Source organism: Molothrus aeneus, chromosome 11 (genome assembly GCF_037042795.1).
Source record: "Molothrus aeneus isolate 106 chromosome 11, BPBGC_Maene_1.0, whole genome shotgun sequence".
Classification (NCBI taxonomy): Eukaryota; Metazoa; Chordata; class Aves; order Passeriformes; family Icteridae; genus Molothrus; species Molothrus aeneus.
The window spans coordinates 12,218,876-12,238,076 of NC_089656.1; the positions used below are offsets into that span (position 1 = coordinate 12,218,876).

The window sequence follows — 19,201 nt, forward strand, 5'->3', positions numbered from 1 at the left end:
AACCCCTTTACATTATCATGAGATTCAAGCAGAACCTACAGAGATGAACGCCCTTACAAGGTCACAGAGAAACAGTTAAAATGGTTTCTGCCTCTGTTGCTGAACATTATGTTCCCAGAACTACCTACACTAGAAGTGCAAATTTAAAAGGTGTTCACAGGTGACCACAGAGTCACCTAGTGCACTGGGATGAAAGGTCAAGAGAAGCAGTGAAATCTCGGGGTTACCTGGGATAGTAAGCTGTGTAGTTCATGTAGAGCTGAGCAGCCTGGGCTGGGTAGTAGGTAACAGTTGGAGGAGCAGCTGCAGAGGCCTGGGGTGTCCTGGTGGATGGTAGGAGGGCTTGTGGCTGGTAAAGGGCTGCTGCCTCTGCTGGGATCACAGCTGCTGTTTGGAAAGCAGCATAAGCTGGTGGAGAAAGACCTAAAACCAAACGAGGACACAGCAACAAAAAGCAATCAGAATGGACAAGTCTCAGATGAGTAACTCCTCTGCTATGGCAGTGTGATTAAAACCATCTGGGCATGATTGATAAACACTTGAGCAAAGACTGCTCTCTAGCCTCTCCTCTGGAGACCTTTGCTACATTGCCATGAATAACAACCAGGGTTCATTTGGAATGAGTAATTCCTGAGAGTTCACAACTCCTAGATCTGAGCAGCTTTGTCTATATGTAAATGGAAAGTAGGGAACTTCAGAGTTAATAAAAGAAAGCATAAAGCCATGTGCATAGAGAAAGCAGGCGTGCACACCAACACACCCTGGTGTTTTCTAACAGAAGTTGTACTCTGTGGGACAAAAGCACCATAATAGTGCTTGGGCATCCACATGGGTGCACACATGGGCATCCATAACTACTAACCATGAGACTTCATCTATAAGCTTCCTGAGACTTCAAAAAGTATTTTTAGGATATAGCAAATGGAAGGGAGAAATCCCCACTAGATCACTAGTCTGATGGATTTTGATGAACAAATACCTAATTTGTACAGGAACAATAAACTTGGCTTGGTGTGCAGTCAAATTGGTTTTATATACTATATTTGGCAGCTTTTTAATATTTTGCAAATACACATCAGTATCTGCTTTGTGATTTGGTAGTGAGACTAATTAGAACAATACAGTAAAATTCCATTATAGCTCCTCAATAAGGTTCACTGTAATCTTAAAATAAAAAAATTAAAAGCCATCCAACTTCACCACTCTATGGTTGGTTAGTATATCATCCCAGTGGGTGTTTTCCTTCAAAACTAAGCCCAAAGAGTACCTTCTGAATGCTCTGAGGCAAGATAGCAAGAGCACTCATTGGCAGCTGGAATATAGAACAACTCCCCATTTTAAAAATCCCTCTCATTCCAAGTAGGTTTCACTACAGGCAAGTCTACTGCAGAGCTCAGAAGAACAGTACACCCATAAAAAGCAAAGTGTGCAACAATTTCACTGGCAAGGCCTTGCTGCCCTCTACTCACCGCCGAAAATACAATAAAAATGCCTCTGATCAGTCCCATTATTGCCCAAAGGGAACAATTCCAATCTTAGCATGTACACAGATGGATGATTATTGATCATGGCAAAACCCGAGTCAAAAGGTGAAAGGCCACAAAGCTTCAGCACCTACCACATATCAGCCTTTAGCAGCAGAGAGCAGAAGAATTGGAGACTTACATGGTAACTTACATGGCGGTGGGGATAAGCCACTACGATTTAAAGTGCCACCCATTAAAACAAAGTTCATCTCCTCTCCAGAACACTGGAATACTTCCACATAACGGTCCTTCATCATTTTTTTGTGACATTTTTGAGCCACCATAAAGGCTTTGTCAGCAGATTTCATCTGGATAAAAGCATCACCTGACGGTCGTCCCTAGGGGAGGCGGGGAAGTAATCGTAAGTCAATCTGTTATGAAATCTCCCAGATCACAAGAAATGCAGAAAGGACTAAGATCAAACATCTACTGAAAGCTTGTATCCTTATTCCTTTTCTGCCACAAATGACTCACAACTCAACAATTCTATTTAGGAGCAGAAAAATCAAGACTCATGCAACAAGTGCCCAGTTAATACAATGCTACTTCAGTCCTCTGCAGAAAAAAACAGAATCATGTAGCATGGAAAAAAATGTGGAGGTCTCTCATCCAAAAGCTGTTCAAAGCAGGACTAACTTTCAATTTACGTCAGGCCACTCATGGCCTTCTCCACTTGAAATCTGAGCATCTCCAGGGGTGAAGGTTCCATATCACCTCTGGGAATCTGTTCAGGTGCTTAGCTAATTTGTCATTGCAGTTTTATTTTTTCCCTTTTCCATCAACTGGAATGGGGTTTTTTGGATGTAGTTTATTCACATTGTCTCTTATTCTTTTGCTGTGAAGCTCTAGGAAGATCCTGGTTTTGCCTTCCCTACAACTGCTTTCGAGGTAATAGTACAGCAGCATAAAGTTCCAGATCCTTTAGTAAAGTCCATAGCTGCATTGGAAGTTGATTTCCAGGCCTGATTTTCTGCAATCTGACAGATATACCTGTCTGTATAAAATACAAAAACTTTCTTAACCAAAAAAATACACACACACACAAAAAAAACTCCTAAACAAATATAGTAGATCTCTCATTTGTTTTCTTTAATACCTCAGTATTTCTGTCAGTAAGAACTTACTTTTAACACAAGACAACAGGGAAAATATATCTCTATGATCACATCATTAAAATACACCCAAACCACAATTTTTAATTATCGACTCTCTTTTAAGCCTGAGCAACTGCTAATCAAGTTAGAAAAAGCTCATTTTGACATAAAGAGCACTCAAACAACACAGCAGGAATCCTGAAGTTGACAGAGCAGCTATGCCATCTAAAGGAGAGATTTCTGTAATGTATCTCCAGCCTCTGACTGAAAACAGCCTTCAGGATAAAGTTATCATTTAAAGAACAAGGTTCATCTTCCCCAGGCTGGTCCATATATATATACAGAGAGAGAAAAGCAAGGGTGTATGTAAAAGGGGAAGAGAAATGAAGTGAAGACAGATGAAGAGAACATTACATTTTCCCAGGGCTGGAGAAGACTAAAGCCAAGATAAGGTAAGCTGCCCTGACTTCAAACCAATGTCAATGCAAAGTTACTCCTCCCATGCAAAATGCTGTTACCTGCTGATTAAGGACCATGTGAACTCCATGGGGCTTGATATCCCCTGTGGCATCTCCCATAAATTCCAAGATGTCATCAATGCCAGCAGTGTAGGGAAGGCCCCTGAGCCGCACGCAGTCGCGGACGCTGCCCGTGGCGATGGTGTACGGAGGGGGCATGACCGGAATGATGGGAGTTGGAAGGGTTGGAATAAGAGGTGTTGACATGTATCTATTAAGTACCTGTTGGCAAAAAACCCACAGCAATGCAGATTTACAATCATCTGTCTGAGCATAGAGCAGTTCTCACAATACTATTTCCAACAAACCCTTCTTATACTAAGTTACTGCAGTTACTTTCCTGTTGGGCATTTGAAAGTTTTAAACTCAGAAAAAGAGAGGGGAAGGCTAACAAATTCAATTTGCCAGACCCCAATAACAGACTTTTCTCATGTCAATATAAAAAAGTTAAAAGTCAATTACTGTGTATAGTACCTCAAAAAGAAACATCTGAAATCACATCTGTGCTAATAAACCAGTATTGCCACATACAGTTCTTAGGTAAATCAGGGTAAATTAAAACCAGTCATTTTAAAAGAACTGAGACCTGAAATAGCTAGTAAGTGAAAGCACTAATTTTAATTTATTCTAAAACCTGATTGGTTAAGTGAGGGTGCTTATTTGTTTAACCCCAGTGCTCATCTCCAAGTACAGATTTTCTGAGGAGAAAATAAAAATTAAAGATAAGAATATAGAAGACTTTGATCTCAACATTTTCTCTTGACTCATTTCCAAATGACAAACGGAACATATGACACATGTAGGGGCTTACTGCTGGAAACCATTTTTACTGATGATTATCAAAAATAAACACATTCTACTGAAAGAGCTACTAAAAAACAGGTCAAAAAGCTTTAGTTTTGCTAAAAGTGATTCAGCTTAGGGAGTTTATTTCAAGAATCTCCTTGTAATGCATTTCAGGACAGAAATCTCTCTCAGTTGTTTCATTTACTTTGTACTAACATTAAATAGATGAGGCCTGGCTTTACTTCTTGCAATTACTCAAACAAGTAGCCTGTAATGTCCTAAAAAATCATTTCTTGCCCAGGCAGCAAAAAAGTTTGGGTGTCAACCTAGACAGCTGTCATAGAGGAAGAAGCAATGACATTTTGGTAGAATGTAAGTTATATCCAGGTCTCCCTAAAAAAAGTGGAAGCAGAGACTTGGTCATTGTGACAGAGTGATTTTGTTCCTTAGAGGATTTTGCTTCCTTCTCTCTCAGGAGGGAAGCTGTGGGGGAGAGGGAAATGCCACTTCCCAATCTTCACAGCACACAGATTCTTGGCTGTTGTAATATCCATATCACAGTAGTAGCAATGATCTACAAGTGTGGATATTCTTTCCATTGCCCCATCCCTTCTGCAGAAAGACTTCACCTGTCACATAAATTGCACAGTAACTGTATTACACTTTTATAGCCAGTGGTTATGCAAACACCAGACCAAATCTAATACTGGTTCCCTCTGGAGCCACCAGTCTACAAGTATTCTGTGTCAGGAAGAAAAATACAATATGTGATATTTTTCATAGGGACAAGCTGCTGGTGACAAAATAAAATGGTTTTACCGGTTTAAGAAGGTAATGATAGGAACTGGTGAAGGATAGGCAAAAAAAGAAATATATCATGTCAAGAAAAAAAGTTCACTTCCTTTCACCAAAAAATCAGATACATCTTAATTCTTAGTTTCCAAGAAAGCAGTTGCTCATTTCATGCATCCAGATTTGGATTTAATATTAGAAATTCTGTACATGGAGACAAGCATTTAAAGACCATACTGCAGATTTTCAGGAAGTATTACTACAATACTATCAATCTACTATATTTTTAGAATTATTTTTTTGATTTCAGTCAACCTTAAAGGAGAAGAAAAATATGCAATGATTTTCACTTTATAGTCTGAAGGATGGTAAAAAAACAAACTCCCAAGCAGTGGTAGCTTAAAAAAAAAAAAACCCAAAACAAACACCCCCTCCCCAAACAAAGCAAAACCAGTGCTGCACCATTTTCCATGCCCATTAGGAAATATGCATTGATCTTTCTTGACATTTTTCATATAATAAATGTTCATGGCTCTCTACAACATATTTGTGTGCAAATGTTAGAAGAAACGTTTCAACTGTTCAGTTTTAAGTCTCACAACCAATAGTTACAACCTGTTGGACCTCTGCTGCTGTGCTCCTGAAGAGTTCAATGTAACGTTTTCCAAGTATTTCTTTGTGCTTTTTAAGTGCATTCTGTGCATATTCTTCACAGGAAAATAACACAAATGCATCTCCTGTGGGCCTGCCATCTGGGTACTTGACAAAGAGAAGTCCCTCTTTCCCTCCTGTGACTGGGCACTCTGGCCCCAGGAACCCCAAGACATCTTCCTGGGTAGCAGTGAATGGAAGGCCTCTCATCCTGATGATAACTTGATTCTCCTTGGATAAGAACTGGGCCACTTCATTGGAGGTGCCTGGCAGAGAGATAACAGCACATGGTCAGCCAAGAACATGTGGTCAGTGCTGGGCACCCAGTTCAGGGGATGCAGCAGCAGCAGGGAAGCACTAAGGAATAATACAGTAGGTAAGCAGCCAGCAACAAACCCAGACAAGACCCAAAACACTACTAACTCTCAGCAATCTGTTTTGAGGGGAAAACCTCTTCATCTGCAAGTGCTTCATATTTTAATGAAATTGGAGCAAAGATGAGATGAGTGTGAATTAATACAAGATACACAGATGCTTCCACTGCAAAAGCTGGTCTTCCTCCCAAGAAGGAGGGCAGTCTGTGAACATCACAGCTCAAATGCTCACAGCTCAGTTTCAACAACTTGACAGGGTCAAACATTCTTGGAAGACAAAACAGGAAAAGCTACTTCATTATCCATTTGCATCCTCAGTCAAAGAAAAAAAACAGAACTTGAACAACATTCCTATGAACTGCAGTAATCACATTGAATTCCAGCATCACTTACCTCCTGCAATTTTTAAGAATTCTTCCCCAGTTGCTTTGTAAACCTTGAAAGAAAGGACAAAAAAATCCACATGAAAATCACAATGTTCAGCTTTAAACCACAGACACACTTTCACAAGCAAGAGAATTGTGTTTTGGTACTTTGAGCAAAACAGAAGTGCAGTTTGGTTCAAAATGAGAACATAGCTTAAAATATTCAGGTTTCTCTCCAAAGATTTGTTTCAAGTCACAACTTTTTACCTCAATGTATCTGCTACCCATGTGATGCTTGTGCCTCTCCAGGGCAAGGTCTCTCTGTTCAGAATTGACAAACCGAACCAAAGCCTCCCCATTTCTTCTTCCTTGGGAATTCAGGCAAAGAGCCACACCACCTCTGAAAGGTAAAGCCAACAAATACAGGTTTAGTCTGAATCTTTAATACATTTAATAAATAACTGTGTAAGAATAGTAAAGGAATCAGACTTAAACATGAAGATTACAGATTGGAAAGAAATTCCTACTATCCAAAATTTAATTTTTGTTGTAACACAATTGTACTTTAAAATCTGCTTCCTTGAGATCATGGATCTCATGTTGTTCAACACTTTCTCAACTCCCATAAAGTTTCAAATTTGTCCTTCCTATTATTTCAGAGATGCACATTTGAAATTCCTCATCATTCTAAATTAGAAAAATATATATTTTTTCAGTATTGGAGATCTGGAATATATATTAAGTGACAGGTATGCTAAATAACTGCACTCTCTTCATATATATGTATACACATAAATCTATACATAGGTATATACATGAATCATATGAAAATTTATTCCAAACAGTACTTAGAAGTTTCTGAATGTGGCCTGTTTAGGAGATATAGAAGAATAATAAGTTGGCACAAAATTAAAGCTGTTTTCATGTCTTGGCCTCTGCTTTGATTAATGCAATAGGAGTTTCTCCCTTTTGATACTAGCAATAAATGAATGTATATTGGTTTTCAATTGATGAGTTTCTTTTCTTCTTCACACATTTCAAAACTTTCTCTTGCACGCCTAAGGCTGGTAAACCTGTTCAGCTGTCATGGCCACAGCATGGGAAGGGGTCAAGTGGGGAAAGACTGAAGGACTCCAGTGGGGAGAGTGGGGGATGTATGTAAAACAAATATTTAAGGCAAAGTGATAAAGCAAGGCAAATTCTCCTTAACTTACTTGGCAATGTTGAGCCCTTTGAAAAATCGAGCGATGTCCTGGTCTGAAGACTGCCATGGCAAACCTCTGGCACGTATTACTGTCTCACTGTCCACAGTTTCAGATTTACTGCTGCACAGAAAGAAAAAAGAAGACAAAGTAAGTTTCATCCAGGTTTTCCAATATTTTACCAAACTTCAGATTGCAACTAATTGAATTGTAAATTGGGAGCATATTTTCTGTTGAGACTCTCCTATCTCCATTATTCCTTTTAATAAAGAAAGGGAAGATAACTTGGATAATTCCTTTTTATCTACAACACTGTAGATGCACAATGTTGTCACCACAGTTCCTTAAACAAAAAAATAGGACAACTGCCAAAATGTAAAGTAATGAGGAACTGAATTAATTTTATATGAAAGATCTAGCAATCCAAGCAACACAAATTACTTATGCCTAAAATATTTCAATCTGGTCACTGAAATGCATTTGTAAAAAATGAGCCATCCTGTCCCTTCATCCCTGAACCCAGCACCCAATTCAGCATGGGTGAAAAACCACTTTGGGAAGCACCACACAGCTCAGCTCATGCAGGGTGCACTGGCCATCAGCTCTGTTGACTTAGGGAAAGTTCACAAATATTTCTTCACCCTGGGTAAGATAAAACAGCCTCGCTGCCATGCAAAATAGAAGCAAGAGAACAAAGAGCATTTAACTTGCAGTGACTTTAAAGAGATGGACTAAAGTACAGCATTCAGCATGCCAGCCACACTCTGGCCGCACTGCAGTGACTGCTGAGTACACTGGGCAGTTCTCAGGAGCCAGCCTGCTTTCACATGACCGTGGGGAAATATTCACAAACTTTCCTTGCTGTACACAAGACTCATCTTTGTTTGTAAACAACCGTGACAAGGGCACTTACCAAGGACCTGTTTCATACTTGTGTTTCACAGTTTCAGGCTCAGTAAATACGTGATCTGTGACAAAACAAGAAGTTTAAATATAACCAGAGTCAGAGGTTACTTAAGAATGACAGCATCACTGCCAATTCTTTCAGAAAAGAAGGATTTCAGCATTCAGTATAAATAGTTAACTTACTACAACCTTCTGAAAGCATGCTGAAAATGATAGCCACCATGGTCTTCACTTGCCACACGCCAAAGTCCTCCTCTGCTTCATCTGTCCCTAAGCCTAGATCTAAACAAGTGATTATAGAAAATAACAGAGTTGCACAATCCTTTGTAAACAAGTTATAAGGCTTTCCTGATATTAGCACAGAACTAATAATCAAATGTACTGGTCTTAGCGGAGACATGTGGCTATTAGACATGTTACATTGCTCATAAACTGGTTTATATTCACTTCAACAGACAACAGTTTGAAAACTATTGAGAGCTTACATAATTTCAGTGTTAACAGTCCAAAAAAGGAAAAGCTGAGTAAGTTCCTATCACTTTAAACATAACTGAACTTCAATCCCATTCAGATGGCCCCCCAAAATCCCTCTAATTTGAACTGAGATGTAGAGTATTGTTTGGGTTTTGTTTTTGCTTTATTTTAAACTCATTTTCATCAGGATCATACAAGATAATTGTTATCTGCAAACAGTGGAAAGCTGCAGGCCAGCTGGTGCTGAAAAAGCCCACTGACAGCTCAGCTTTTCCTTTAAGATCAAGTACCAATGCAAGTGATGCTTTTCTTTGGCAGATTTACTAAATATGGTTTAGAAATCAATTAGATTCAATTTGGAGAAAAAAAAATTACAAGCAGAGCCACTCCCCTGACACACACTTAAGTAGACACTCCTTTCACTTTACCTGTGAGTTTATAAAACCCACATCTAATTTTATTCTTCTAAACTCTGTTACAATCACGGAGATAAAACTCAAGGAACTGACCAGATTGTGGGATATAAGCTGCAGCAAAAGGATACATTCTGCCATGGTCTTGATAGTCTGGTCTTTCACGGCGGCTGAACTAGGGTAGCAAGTGTGGAATTCTTTGCGCAGATCATAAAAGGAATAGAAGCAGTCTGACAACAAGAAGTTCTACAAGGAAGGCAAAAATATTTGTTTTATACATGCTAATCCTTTAAATTTCAATTAATACTTTTGAACGGAATGAGGCACTCTCAGAAATCAGGTAGTTCCACATCACCAGCTTGTAGCAGTGATGGAGCAGTTTGGTTCCTTTGTAACACAGTTCAAATTCCATAACTCTACAGAACTGGATGTCTACATGAACAAAGTCAAAGCCTCTGGGAGTCAGAGTCATGCAAAACAGCTGGAAAGGATGGCTGGGAAAAAATATTTTAAAATATCAACACTTTGCTGTTTAATTCCCATTTTTGACACTATTTTATCTTTTGCAGCTACACTGAAAAGCAGGTGTGTACCAAACCACGATGACAAATTTTAAATAAATATTGTCACAGAATACAAAATCTCTTTCAGCAACATCTATGTTAGCATCTCTCATTCTTGAGGGGCTCCTGCAGACCCTGCTAAGCCAACAAACTCAAGAGTCACCACCTTGCACAAAGGCAAGGTTCTCCTCCCTACGCATGACAGGGTGTTCTAAACCCTCCAGGAACTTGGAGCAGAAACTGCTGCTTCATGTGGGAATAGCAAACAAGATGCAGCTCTGCTTTCCACTGAATAAATGCAAATGGGGAACCACTGCCAGGCCACATCACCACCTGGGTGCTTACGCTCCAGAGGACACTGGTTTAACAGAAGCCTAAGCAAAGCAATAGCTCTCCATCACTTCTGCTGAGGTTTGAGCTGTACCTCTGTTTCCACTCTACACACAGAATTCAAAGGACTAGTATTGCTTCTGTCTCTATCCTGTTTTTCCTAATTTTCCTCTTCCTTTTGCTCATCTGGGAGTCCAAGTAGTGTGGCTGACTTTCAAGAGCAAGTGCCTAAAAGAGCTACTCAGGGCTCAGGCAGGGAGGGGATCATCTTCAATAGTCTTGGGACACTCCAGCTCCCTTGTGTCACTCCCCTCCCAGCACTGCCTCTCTGCACCAGTTCTGATCTTGTACCTTCTTGGATGTTTCTGGGTGGAGAACTTGTCGGATGAGTAACTGGCCATCACTGCAGAGTGTGTAAGAGCTCCTTCCAAGTACTTTCAAATCACTGGATACCAGCTGACTAAACTGGAAAATAAAGTGAAAAATTTCATTGTACTGACTGATAATTTCATGTATTTGCCATTACTTCAGCACTTTTTTTAAAACGAGATAAAGTAATTCAACATTTTGTAAAAGTTTTTTCAAAAACATGATGGAGAACAGACATGGGCTCCTGATTAAAGAAGGCAAATAAACTGCATTTGTGGAATAGCAAACAAGAACACCCAGAATATAGTAAAACAAAAGAGTAATTAGGAAGATATGGCAGAATTATGAGTTCATATGAAAAGTGATCATACTATACTGGTAATGTACAGAATCTGGACTAACTACAATTTAAGTTCTTAAATATTTGAAAGAACTTTGAAGATAAATCACAATATTGATTTTGCAATATACTTTCTTCACCTATAGCACCTCTGACTTTGATTATATCCTTAATAATTTTTTTTGGTTCAAAAGCAAAAAACATACTCATCAGGACTTAATAATGTTTCAAAAGTCATATATTAAGAAAAGCTAAACAAATAGTGATCTAATACCTTCAAAAGTAAAATTATAATCAAGTCACGTCCATGCTAATAAAGTTCTTGGTACAGATAAAGTGTTATGAATACTAGATTTAAAAAAATTATTCCGAGCTCTAGGATGGCTAACCCCCAGCAGAGTAATTCTCAAGAGGAAAGGGCTCCAGCTGTCTTATTCTACATTATTTTCCATCCTTAGATAACAGTTTCCAGCCTTTTATTACTCTATACCAGTGTTAAATTCCTAGCTCCTAATAAGTCAGCTAGCATATTATAGTACCTACATGTATCAGTAAGCAGTAGCTTGTTAACTAATTTTCAAGGGGACAAATGTAATTATTCTAAGCTTCCCTCTTGATGCTACTCCCTCCCAGGAAAGCATCACCTCACAAACAAGCAATAATTACAATCATGATGCAGTAGCCACCCACTGCTCTCAGCAACAGCTTATAACTCCAAAACAACCACCCCAAAAGCAAATTACAAGTCGGCTTGAGACTTAGACAATATCTTTGTGCAGTCTTTTAACCTGTGTATGGGGAGAAAAGAGAGTTGGTTTGTTTTATCACAACACATGTGACACTACATCATTACATCATGTGTAGTGTCACAACACATGTGACACTACATCATTAGTCTCTGCTCAGGAAAGGTGATGTCCTAATGACCTGATCCCACAGCTACACAGAACTCACAGTGTGAGCAAGTGTTGCAGCACCTGCAGCCCAAAGGTAAGGCTCCACAAGGGAAAACACGTGTATTGAACATGATTTAGAACATGATTTAGAAGGAGCAGAGACATGATTACCCAGGCTTTATTTCAAAATACCTGCTCAAACCAACCCAGGCCCTTTTCTAGGCTTAGGCAGCTAGAGTTCCACTACCATTCTGAGTTCAGAATCCTGTAGTACTGGGTACTATACATCAAAACAGGGAACTGAGGGGCAAAGCTGGGTAAGGAGGGGCACTCAGCTCAGCACCTTGTGCTAAGTTACTTCATTTGAAGATATATTTACAGATATAGATATGAACATATCTATAAAGTGAAGTTATTTAATAGCAGAGAACATATTTGAAACTGTAAGAAGGGTGAATAGCCCCACAAAACAAAAACCTTTATAATGCAATTCTCTGCACACTACCAAAACACACAAAAAGAACAAACGCACCACAAACAGACAAAATAACTAACTAAAAATCAACCAACCCAAACTTGCAGATTCCCAAAGTCTGTTTCCTCCCAATTGCTAGTGCAGGTTGTGGTCCTACCACAAGCTGAAGTCTTGAAGAATCTGAGGCTTTAAAGCCAGTTATTGTTCAAAGATGATTTAAAGTCAGAAAATTGAGATCTGAGAGTGCTCAAAATACCTCAGTTGATGTGTAAACATCAGAAAAAGAAGAAAATTCCAGTGGACTCCAGAGGAATCACTTCAGAAAAGTAGTTCTGTGGATGGCCACAGTCACAGACCAACAACAAATATTCTCACCACAATAACACACATGAGAATTGCTTTCTTACTAAATGCAGCAACTTATTAGGTTTTTTTTTTTTGTTTAACTAATGCACACAGTAACGAGCAAATATTTGTAAAAAGGGGTTGGAAATGGTGATAGGAATCAGCCTCCAGAGGGGGTGCACAGGGATTCTTGCTGAAAGGAAGCAGAGTCTTACTGATGAACAGCAATAAAACACTCCCCAAACCTTCAACTTTGTACCCTTGTTACTGGAGGTGCTCAAGAGCCAATACAGGGAGTGCAGTTAGGGAGCTATTTTGATCAGATACAAGAAGAAATCTAACCCACACAATCTGAAGAAAGCAGCAAATGTAAGCAGCCTCCTGCTGTACACATAAAATGTAAGAACTGTAGATCAAAAAGACGTCATCAAGTTAGAAAATAAAAGGAGAAAAATGTTTGCACAAGGGAGGAAATGCTCAGGTCAAATGGTGTAAGTCAAGTTAGTAAAAATCAAGACTGTTGCACTGAAACATTCACATTTTTTCCAGGTGGTGTTTCCCACACAACCTACAGCTGAAAAGAAAACACAGATATTTTCAGAAGCCTGTACTGAGAAGATGCCAGAGTAGTAAAATATTGCATAAGGACACTGATAAGCCCAGAATTCCAACTGTACTAAGGTTTAAAGAACTCCCAAGGATCAGGATTTGTTTTTTATTTGTACCAAGCGTTAGTATTTGCATATTTATTAAATGTCAGTGATAACATTCAACATTGCAAACTCCTTTCCAGTGGAACAATCAACATGTCAAAACAATACTCTACTTTTCTTACCAAATGCCAGCAGCTTAAAGTGCCTTAGATAAACTGCCACAAGGTTGGCAAGACTTGCTGGGAGCTTATTTAGAAACTCCTATTTTAAAACCAGCCTGTTTCAAACTTTGGGGTGTACTGCTCTGGAAGAGGGCAAGAAGAATGGAAAGAATAGTCAGGAGACATAAGCAATCTTTGTTATCCAAACCAGCTCAACCATGGCATGGGTTAACTGAGGAGAGGAGGGGGTAGCAGAATGACTGGGAAGATTCACTCAGGATCAGAGCATGGGGCAAAATAGCCCCAGAGGAATGACAGATATTTGAGATTAGCCTGAAGTAGCTTCTTTCACCCAATTAGGAGAGGTCTCCTAATTCTGCAGAGGTTGAGTATGAGAGGCATAGCTGTGGACCAGCTCTTGCTGCTATAGATTACACTGGACCCTCAAGTCTTTCAGGCAATAGATACACGTAACACATGTGTCAAACTTGTTAAAGCAGCTAGGGCAGATGTGTTTGTAAAGCCACATTATTCAGCACAACAAGCCACACCAGTTAAGCAATTCAGCACTGCCCAGGAAAAGCCATCTTCAGCCTCCTTTCTTGCGCCACAGATTGCAGGCAGCATTTCAAAAGCCAGCCTTGAACCAGCATCCACCCAAATGGAGCAAGCACAGGACAAGTTAAGACCAGCACCAGATTTACATTACGTTTTTCTGTCTCACATGTTGAACAACCTGTCCACAACTCTGTCATTTCATAAATTCCATCCCCCTCTCCTTCACTCCACTAATAAAATCCATCTCAGCTATTTACCTGCTGTCATTCACCTTCATGCTGCCGTCCAAGCACGCCCCCACCTCAGCAGGCAAAGCTGCCCCACCTTAACACTGCCCCCACCAAGCTCACACACCCTGTCTGCCCTGCTCCTCTGCTCCTTCCACAGCACTTACACACTAATTACCTGTTTGCATCTTGCAACCAGCCCTCATTCTGACTGCAAGAACCAGTCTATTAGCATCATCCTCCACCTCTCTTGCTTATTCCACCAGATCAGTCTCTCCAGCAAAGCTCTGATGAGTCATTCCTTATTTAAAGGAATTTGTTCAATAATTCCACACCAAGATTAAAAACTGAACAGAGGGAAGAGGAAGAATCAAACAAGCTGTTCTGTATACTTGCCTCCTTGAAACCTAAATCAGTTCTTAGAGAAAAGGTGGTGAGAGGGAAGGACAGACTTTGAACAGCAGTTTGAAAAACTGGCTAAACAGGATTTTGGTCATGTAGCTGAGAGTACAAAGAGATTGAAGAGACATGTTTTGCCAGCAGCAAAGCTGGATGAAAGCCAGAACAAGCTGCTGTGTTTTATACTGATGAATCTCAAGGGACTAAAATAACAGCCCACTTTGTGTTGCCTTAAATATAGCTGAACTAAGATGTAGATCTTGGAGAAACAAGAAGATTCTTCATTAAGCTTTTTCTACAGTTATGATGCACAAAAAACTAAAATAAACATCTGTCTATTTGGATAGTCTCATTTTCCTTACTAAAAATAGCTGTCATCCTTGAGAAAGGCCACTGCATCTGTGCTGTATCTGTGCCTGGCATGGTAATTAAACACTGAGATAATTCAGGCACAGAATGCACCCATGCTGTCAAATAGAACCATTTCTAAAACACCATGGCACTCTGGGGGATTTTTTTCTTCAAATCACCTCTGAGAAGTAACAGAAAATTCAGCTGCCCCTTATGCATCAGATTTCCAAGCTGCTAGTGAGTCTTTAAAGCAGCATCCCTTCCTTTAGTCATGCACAGAATTTCTCTGTTTTGCTTCTTTTGGCCCTACTGACCCATCACAGCTAAGACAAGATAAAATCATTCACAGAGCTTCAGAATTAAAAGCATCCTTGCAGTTTAAGCAGGTCTGGAGTGCCATGCTGAAATATCACATAAAAATCCAGAAAACAGCTTAGCTTGTAGTCCACACTTAAGCTAGACTTGAATCTATTTTCAAGTAGAAAGATGAGTTATATTTATCAATATTCTTTGCACAAAGAATGGCCCTCATGGTGTAGGGATCTGGTTTCAAACAAGTAGTATCAACAGGATGCTACTAAACTGCCCAGAGTTTACAATTTGGTGATTGCAGATGAATACATGGTCTACTTTCTGCCAGATCAGCATATCAAAAAGTGCTCATTTTTTCATCCATGCCATCTTTAGACTTGGGAGGGTGAACAGATCATATCTGGTCCAGTCAAAATTTGAGACATGAGACAGAGAGATGATAATTGATTTGGCTTAAAGCCTGTTGAAAGACTTGGAACAGGTTTAACATTCTAGATTAGTGTTTTGCAAAAAAAGCCCAAGCAAACAAAACAAAAACCACCAAAACAAATAAAAATCCTGACAATAAAACTTTTTCAGGAAAGACAGTTTTTTGTCATTATTAAGAAGAAAACTTTCAGGAATAACTTAGAAGAAAATTTATTTTGGTTCACTTAGGACTTACATTCTGACATATTCCCTTGAGCTTAAAAACCCCTCATATTGCTAAAATGAAACTGTTCCAGAGAAAGTGAAAATAAGATTCCACAGATCTGTAAAGTACCCTGAGAAGAAAAAAGCTTTGTCTTTGTGCAAACCTATGACTAAAGCCATACTGTTTATAACCATGGATGTTTTCCAGTCTAACTTGTATTTTAAAAAAATCATCATCACTTATTAGACATTACTGCAATTCACAACATTAGAGCCTTAGACTCTCTTTCAGGCTTTTGGTGTGAGTCACTCTTTGCTTGTAGCATTGAGCGTATAACAATGACCAGTCTTCTTTCAGCTATAGCAGCATGGAAAACAAAGGATAATCTTCAAAAAGGTTTCAGTAAAGATTTTCTATTCCCAGTTGTGTTTCAACAGGCAAAAGGCACTGCAGTTGTTGCCCCAAAGCCTGATTTTATGCTAAGTCCTCTACAATTTATTCCAGAGAACACCCAAACCCAATTATACAGTCGCAGGTGTGGTTCCTGAAAGAAGATCTCCAGCAGATGAACAATAAAGAGGCTGCTGAGAAAAGTTGCAGGTTCTTCATCGTTGAAGATACCAAAGACCCAAGTGGCCATGGTCTTTGGCAGCCTGCTCAAGTGTCCCTGCTTTCAGGGCGTGGGCTGGACAACATCTACAGGTGCCTTCCAGCCTCAGCTGTTGTGTGACTCCCCCCACTTTGGACTCTATTTTGCCCACTCTGCAGCTCCACCAAAGATCAGGACACCAATGGCACCACAGTGCGTACCTGAGGGGCTGGGGGTTTTTGGGAAAGGTCATGTTTTCCAGGATGGGGGGAAGTGAAGGAAATCAAGAGTTGAGATGCAGCCAAATCTCATTAACAGAACCTGTCTGCCACTAAAACATAAGCAAGATTGGAGTATCACTGAATCCTGAAGTTTGTCCGAAGACTTAAAGGGTCTAATACAGCATGAGAAAAGTCAGGAGTAACAAGCCATGGCTTTGGTATACAAGGCTTGCACACACACACAACATACCATGACATGTCAGCCTAGGGAAATATTTTCACTTGGTCTTTGTGCCTCAGTTCCTACACCCATGAGGGTGTCACATTTATTTACAATACTCTCCCATGAGCAGTCTTCTGCTCCTTCACTCTTCCAACCCTGTTGATAATGTCAGCCTTATCCATGCAATGGAGGAATTTAAAGCATGTCAATACTACTGGGAGGTGCACAGACTGCATTTCAGCACTATTTACAAGTATGATAACCCTTTATTGTGCTGGGTAACTTTTTAAACAGAGAATCCTATAGTAAGCCCTTGCCTTTGTTCATCTGTTAACTGATATTCCACATGGCTGATAATGGATACATGGTGACCTTGTACTGAAATTGCTGTATGGAAATAAAAGAAAAAAGCCCCAGTGTAGCCACAAGCTACAAATAACTTCTTTTCCCCTTCTAACTAAACAGGGGTAAAAATACCATATTTAGATACCATTCAGACATAAACATGAAAAAGAAATTGCCCCTTGGTTTGAATTCATTGCTGGGCAAACATGCAGGAGATGACAGAGGCAGCCCAGGTTCATTCACTGGAAATGTTCAAAAATAATATTGCCAGTTGATTTCTCCTATTAGGAGGAAGGCAATTATTTGCTCTACTGAACACTAATGCCTGAGATTATTTAGTGACTGCAGACTAGCTTGGACAAAAGCATAGGATTCATTTCCAGCTTGCCAGAGAATCTAATTTTGCTCAGTATGACCAGTCAAGTTACATATCACCTTATACCTCTTGGTGGCCTAGAAACTACATTAAATAACAGAAGGACCAATCAGTCACAAAGGCCACCATAAATGTACTCAAGACAGACATTACATATCCAAAACCAGTTAGAGTACAGATCCATCTTGGAATTTGCAAGTGTAAGAGCAAATTTACCCTACTAAGTCTCAAGGAGAGGCAGGATGTGGCACTGAGCTTCAAGCACTGGAGACTGCCTTCTCCTCAACAACATTATGCTGCTTCTTATGCCTGATAATCTGCTGTCACTTTGTCTTCTTTCCTGAACAGAGGTCCAGACCAGGTGCTGCACACCCTGCTGCTTCTCTAGCTGTTCCAAAGCAGTTTCCTCCACAGCAGTGGCTTATTTAGACAAACTCCTGTTGTTGCCTCTCTCACAGAAAGAAATGAATTCTTTTCCACTCATGCCATGAGCAAAAGGTGACAAGAGGGTCTCAGCTATCCTAGGCTTGGGGCTCTGCCATGAAATTCCAAAAGAATTCTTCTTCAAAAGAAGTAGTAGTTGAAAAACACAGAATTATGTTTTTAAGTGTATTTATGATAGTCACTTTTATTTTTTACTTGGTTGGGAAGCTGAAGTTACAAGAAGTAATACCACCTTGTCCTCTTTGTTGTCACCTCACAGTTCTCTCAAGAAAGAAAGGCCTCCAGACACCTCTTATAATTACTGCAAGACTTCAAGGTGGAAAATGGAAAGTATTCTTCAAATTTATTGCATCCTTTCATTCAATAAAACAGAGAAAATTCCTTTAAAATTCATTATACTCCTTCAGAATTAATAGAGGGACTGGCAACTTTAAACTTAGCTGGTGAGAGTAGCCTACAGCTAATTTCCTGCATAAAAATAAGTTTGTTCAGCGTTGTTCAGCAACAGGTGGAACACGAAATACAGAAACAGAGCAACAATTGTCATGGTTTGTCTGTCTAGTGATACTCTGTGGAGCATAGAAAACAGACCATCGTTACTCAGGGCTGTGGTAAACTGTTTTAAAGATGAAACTTCCACACTATTTCTTTCTGTGGTTCATTTCAATTGGACCTGGGTCTTTGTGCAGCAAAGTAAACAATAGCTAACTAAATGCTTTAATTCTTCCTAGGAAAGAATGCAAACATCTAACCTTCTGCCATGACAAAGATCTGTCCAAGCCATGCCACTTGAGCACTTTATGACCATTTTTGATTAATTATTTCTTAGATGGAAGTTTGAAACGCCAGACTATTTGCATGCTTCCCAGCTATGGTATCTACAGCATCTAATTCAGGTAATGCATTAAGCATAAAAGGCAAGACCATGGCTCAGGCCATCTGAATGTCACAGCAATCAGGTCACAGGCTTTTATCTTCAAAAGCACGACCTGTTTTAATAAGAGAGTGTTGAAATATGCAGAGTACTCCACAAATAAGCTACTTGAAGTTAGCCTTGTGTAAGATAAAGCACCCCAGTCCAGCAACATAAGAATTTCAGAGTTTGTGGACTTACTTTACTACTACATTATGTGTCAGGAAACTGCTAAATAAAGAAACACTTACTGAGATAAACTATGTTTTCACTTTAAATTAATCTGTGTGAAAGAGGCCTTAGCTATCAAAACCAACAAAATAACACAAAAATATAAATATCTTGCAAAATATGAATAATCTGTGCTAACAAATGA

General features: G+C 39.5%; 1 protein-coding gene across 1 annotated transcript in view; it reads right to left on the minus strand.

Moving 5' to 3' along the window:
- ESRP2 (epithelial splicing regulatory protein 2) overlaps positions 1-19,201 on the minus strand; it is a 41,380-nt gene that overhangs the window by 11,594 nt on the left and 10,585 nt on the right. The window contains exons 3-13 of the mRNA XM_066557430.1: positions 10,346-10,459; positions 9,233-9,347; positions 8,398-8,496; positions 8,222-8,276; positions 7,321-7,431; positions 6,374-6,506; positions 6,135-6,177; positions 5,332-5,633; positions 3,139-3,360; positions 1,666-1,864; positions 228-423 (exon numbers count right to left, since the gene is read on the minus strand). Coding sequence (XP_066413527.1) covers positions 228-423; positions 1,666-1,864; positions 3,139-3,360; positions 5,332-5,633; positions 6,135-6,177; positions 6,374-6,506; positions 7,321-7,431; positions 8,222-8,276; positions 8,398-8,496; positions 9,233-9,347; positions 10,346-10,459 — 1,589 coding nt within the window. The remainder of the gene's footprint in view (positions 1-227; positions 424-1,665; positions 1,865-3,138; positions 3,361-5,331; positions 5,634-6,134; positions 6,178-6,373; positions 6,507-7,320; positions 7,432-8,221; positions 8,277-8,397; positions 8,497-9,232; positions 9,348-10,345; positions 10,460-19,201) is intronic.